This window comes from Suricata suricatta, chromosome 15 (assembly GCF_006229205.1).
Source record: "Suricata suricatta isolate VVHF042 chromosome 15, meerkat_22Aug2017_6uvM2_HiC, whole genome shotgun sequence".
NCBI classification, from domain to species: Eukaryota; Metazoa; Chordata; class Mammalia; order Carnivora; family Herpestidae; genus Suricata; species Suricata suricatta.
Genome location: NC_043714.1, coordinates 40,075,184 through 40,080,147, shown reverse-complemented (window position 1 = coordinate 40,080,147; position 4,964 = coordinate 40,075,184). Strand labels below are relative to the sequence as shown.

The 4,964-nt window shown below is 52.0% G+C and overlaps 1 protein-coding gene across 1 annotated transcript in view; it reads left to right on the top strand.

The window, feature by feature from the left end:
* Positions 1-4,964, top strand: part of GDF6 (growth differentiation factor 6) — a 15,460-nt gene that overhangs the window by 8,711 nt on the left and 1,785 nt on the right. Inside the window, exon 2 of the mRNA XM_029923304.1 lies at positions 4,663-4,961. Within this exon, the coding sequence (XP_029779164.1) occupies positions 4,663-4,961 (299 nt within the window). The remainder of the gene's footprint in view (positions 1-4,662; positions 4,962-4,964) is intronic.

Here is a 4,964-nt window from a genome sequence, read left to right as displayed (position 1 = left end):
ACCTGGAAGGGTGCGGGGCAAGTGACAGGAGAGTCCCCGCAAGGACTCTCAAGCGGGACCTCAAGCTGCCTACCTATCTCAGGAATGTCTTGGAAAAAATGCGATGCGGGCGCTTTCCGCCCCAAACCAAATGAAATTGCGGGTTTGCAGAAACTCTCCACTGGGTGGCCCCGGGGGACCCTCGGGGCGAGGTCCCTGCCTCTTGAAGTCCCTGGCCGAGGCCGCCCTCCGGGGCTCAGGGTCTTGGGTGTCTGGTCTTTGGTGCTGTGGGCAACTTTCCTGTCCCGTCCGGTGTTCGTTTCTTAGCTCCCTCTGGCCCCTCCGGCCACTTGCCGAGACCACGACCCCGCACTACCTTTCTAGGCCAGTTTTCTCATTTAAAATGGGCATTTTAGTCCCTGCCTTGCAAGTGGTTCGTTTTTCCTCGAGTCTTCATCTGTCTTCATCCTTTTAAAATTGTTTTCACTAGATGTGCACGTTTTAGGTGTCCTCAGCCCTTTACCAACTTCCTCTTAACTCAAAAAAGACTGACCTACCTATGAAGACTTTTCTTTAACTATGCAGATGGTTTGTTCCTTCTTCTCTCCTCCCCCTCCTTCCTCCATTCACCCACCTGGGAAAGTTGATAGGCACAAACCCAGCAATTGTAACTGGAAAGGTCTGCATGGCTAACGCTCAACAAACACTGAGTTAACTGGAGTCTGAGCCAAGCTGTAAGAAACCAGGTCCGTGCAAATTAAAAAGCAAAATACAAAGTTCCCATGATTACTAATTGATTTCAATCTGAAGCCCAAAAGCTTAGGATTCCCTCCCAGGATGTAAGAAAGTGCTGCCACAAACAGAATGGAAGGTGCGAGTTTCTAGTGAGGGGGATGGGAGAGAGTCATTTGATGATATCAGCCCTCATTCATATAGGACTTCCTGGGAGAGGAGGCTGGTGGAAGGGAGTGTGAAGTGCTGGCTTCCTACCCACAGGTGACCGTGGCAGCAGGGCCAGGCTTTCTGATGCCAGGTCAGCAGGCAAAGTGTCTTCAGGGTCACAGGGGGTGGCGGTGTGTGCACTCCCCAGGTCGGATGCCTCCTTTGGGCTATTTCTGTGATGCATGGCCCCAGAGCAGGTCCAGACAGGTGGGGAATGTGGTCTGCTGGAGAGCTGCACAGAGAAGCCACCTTCTTGGACTTTCTGTTAAGGGGTTAGAGGTTCTGGAGACCCACTGAGAGTACAGGTGGCTGAAAGAGTACCAAAAATGTGGGGGTGGCTGGGGGCGGGGGGGGGGCGGGGGTGAGGGGGTGGGGCAAAAAGGAGCTGGGAGGAATAGAGACTTGGTTCAAGTGAGGACCACCTTAGGCTCTGCCCTGGGTCCTGGCTTTGGAGGACCCTGTTTTACTTCACCTGCAATGGTGCCTCACCCCACATGATGGGGACTCTAAGGAACCACGGGAACATGCTCATTTAGATTAATGGTTCTTAAAATGGGACCCCAGACCTCCAGAATCAGCATGGCCTGGGGGCTTCAGGAAAATGCATTTGCTGGGTTCCACAACAAACCTCTGGAACGGAAGAGAATTTGCATTTCTAACAAGTGTGATGCTGTATGGTGCCGATGGTGCAGATTTAGGGACCTCTACAGGTTTTGTGGCCTTGAGAGCTACTACCTGAACCACAGAGCTCTTGCCCAACTAGCCCAGAGCCCTGTTCAAGGGCCTGGGCAGCTTCTTCATTGGGTTTGTCCTCCTAAGAGTGCACCTACCCCAGATATATGCCTGAAAGCTTGCACTTGTGAGCAAGGGCGTCCACACTGATGCCGGTGAGGCCGTTCAAGCTGCTATGGAAAGAGAAAAGAGCAGCTTAGACTGAAGCCCTGAGCTCTGGAAAGATTAAGAGCTGGCTGATCTTGCCAGAAAGACCATCAGAAATCCCAGGGCTGCACAATCAGCAGAGTGCTCTCTTTCCAGATGCTTTCCTCTGTTGTGACCATTCTTGAGGACTAGAGAAAAGGGATTCAGCTGTGCAGACCAGCCGTTATTAGCCCACATGGAAAAAAAAAAAGAGTAGAAACAAAAACAGGCTGATTTCTCCATGTTTCACGAGAGAGATAAATAAATCATTACCCTTAACACCTTCCTATGCTCTCCAACCAGTGACAAACTGTCTTGAGAGTTACACAAGCAGAGATGGAAGTGAGTTCCTTAGGGAGTCTATGTTTCATTCCTAGCAAGCCCAGCAAATAAAGTTTGGACTGTATACCCCATTCCTATACCCCAGCCATTTCCTGGTTGCTTTTAAACTCTAGTACCTGAACTACAATGGGGGTTAGGGCCTAAATGCTCCAACTCTGGAATTAAATAGACCTAAGTTTGGATCTCAACGTCACCACCTACTAGCTGTCAGACTTCGGTCATTAACTTAATCTCTCCAAACCTTGGTTTTCCCACCTGTACAATTGGAACAATATGAGTATCTACCTTACAGAACTGGTCTGTGCTTGTGGATAAAGTAAGGATGAAAAAATACGTCAGCCCTCCCAGTATGTAGCTGGTGCAGCAAATGCCTTGTGTTTGTCCGTCTCATCCTTAGTTTGGGGAGAGAGAAATATGAGAGGCAAGAAAGTGAAGCCTAAGGCAATAGGTTCAGAGATCTGGGTGGTGGCCGAGGGTTGTCAGACACGGGTTTCTTTAAAGGAGGAGAAGAAAGTGTGTTGAGTTCCCACTGATTTTAATGTGACCCTGGTCGGTTTGAAGGTCTTGGCTTCCATAAATCAACCGCCTCCAGCGGCTTTTCCCTCTTCACCTCTCTAACCCTTCTCACAGCTCCATCTCAGGTCGGGACATGTGCACTAGAGTGAGGTAGCCAGCCTAGCAGTCAGCCCAGAGAGGGGACTGGGTGTGGCTGAGGCTCCGGATCCAGTGCCCTGGGGCTACATCTGGATAGGCAGGGAGGGTCGGACCCAGGACCCAGTGACGCTTTTACTATTGAAATCGAACCAAACTTTACTAGCTTCTGGGGAAAGCTGGGGGCTTTGGGGATTTTTGTATTTGCTGGGTTGTAAATATTTTATGAGAAGGCAGCCCAGGAAAATCTGGTTAGCTTTCCGCCTTGCACATTGAAGTGGGGTTGGCTTCATGCACAAATGCATCAAAAAAGAAGTCAAGTTGTGCCTTGGTCCCAAAGAATTCATCTTGGATTTTCAAAGCTTGTTATTTCCGCCACCCACCCCCTGCCATCATGTGCCCCAAATTTCTTTTTCTAATTTGTAACCCAAAATTTAATCTTCAAGATGAGTTGCAAAGCAAGATTTCAAGTTGGGTGTGTGGGTGGAGGGGAGAATGTCACTGTGTGTGTGTGTGTGTGTGTGTGTGTGTGTGTGTGTGTGAGAGAGAGAGAGAGAGAGAGAGAGAGAGAGAGAGAGAGAGAGAGAGAGAGAAGTATTCTCCTTACTAGTGTATTTCTTCTTTTTGACTAAGGGATCTTCTCAATGGATAGATGCCAGGTGTGTGTGTTTGGTCATCTGCCTTGCCTTCCCCCCCCCCCCCCCCGCCAAGACATCTAAAATCATCATTGCTCTTTTGTTTGTTGTTAAAATGGTTGGTGAATTTGAAAAAGGAAGGATGGAAGGAAGGATGGATGGAAGGAAGGAAGGCAGGCAGGAAAGGAGGAAGGAAGGATCAGATCACATAGCCGATCTTCATTCTGTTAGTTTTGTGTTAGGCCTAAATGCTTCATTAAAACTGTTTAATGGGCAGCAACATCCCCCCCAGACCAATGGGTCTAAACTAGGGCTGCATCTTCAAATTATCTTGGAGCTTAAAAAACAAACAGCAACAAGGACAACAAAACTAAACTAACAAAAACCCAGTACCCAGGCACTGTCCTCAGAAACTGATGCAATTGGTTAAAGCAAGCCCTGGCACTGGTAATTTTTAAATTCTCTGGATGGTTGTAATGTGCACCCAGAGTGTCAAGAGCTGCTCCAGAAGTTTCTCACGTATTGACCAGCATGTACTCCAGCAGGCACAGCTAGCTGTACGGGCTGCGTTGAGCAAGATGGTCACGCCATGGTCCTAGCTCCAATGGGCCAGTGGAAGGGGGCAGGGTGTTGCTGGGAAAGACCAGTAAAGAGATAAGTATAAAGGAGGTCTTTGTAGATAGTGCTAAGTGCCTGGGAAGATAATAAGCCAGAGTCCTGTGATAGTGACCAAGGGAGGCTACTTTGGATCAGGGTGGTCGAAGATGGCCTCCTGGAGGTGGTGACATTTGAACCGAGACGTGAATGATGAGAACGAGCCAGCCGGCCGAAAGCAGGTCTAGGGGAAGCGCGGCCCAGGCCCACGACCACAAAGGGCACATTAGTGGTTACGTAGGCTCCTGGGGGAAAACCGGAGGGCCGCCCTTGCGGCCGGCCGCCTCTCCGGCAGCCACCGACTTCCGCCCTGGGAGTCCCGGGCTGACAGGGAGGAGGGGGGCCTGCCCTGACGCTCCCCCTCCCCTAGCGGCGCACCGGCCAGGCGGGGAGCCCGGGTGGTCAGGCCCCGGGCGGGCCGAGCTGGACTCCCAGCCCGCCTGCCCCGCTCCCCGCCCTTTTCCTCCCGGGGGCGGCCGCAGAGCACCGGCCTGATCTCCCCCTTAAGTGAAACTGACTGTAATTATTTTTTATCTCGCAGACGATCTCTCGCACACTCCTCTCCGGAGGCAGAAGTATTTGTTTGATGTGTCCACGCTCTCAGACAAAGAAGAGCTGGTGGGCGCGGAGCTGCGGCTGTTTCGCCAGGCGCCCGCAGCGCCCTGGGGGCCGCCGGCCGGGCCGCTCCACGTGCAGCTCTTCCCCTGCGTGTCGCCCCTGCTGCTGGACGCGCGGACCCTGGACCCGCAGGGGGCGCCCCGGGCCGGCTGGGAAGTCTTCGACGTGTGGCAGGGCCTGCGCCAGCAGCAGCCCTGGAAGCAGCTGTGCTTGGAGCTGCGGGCC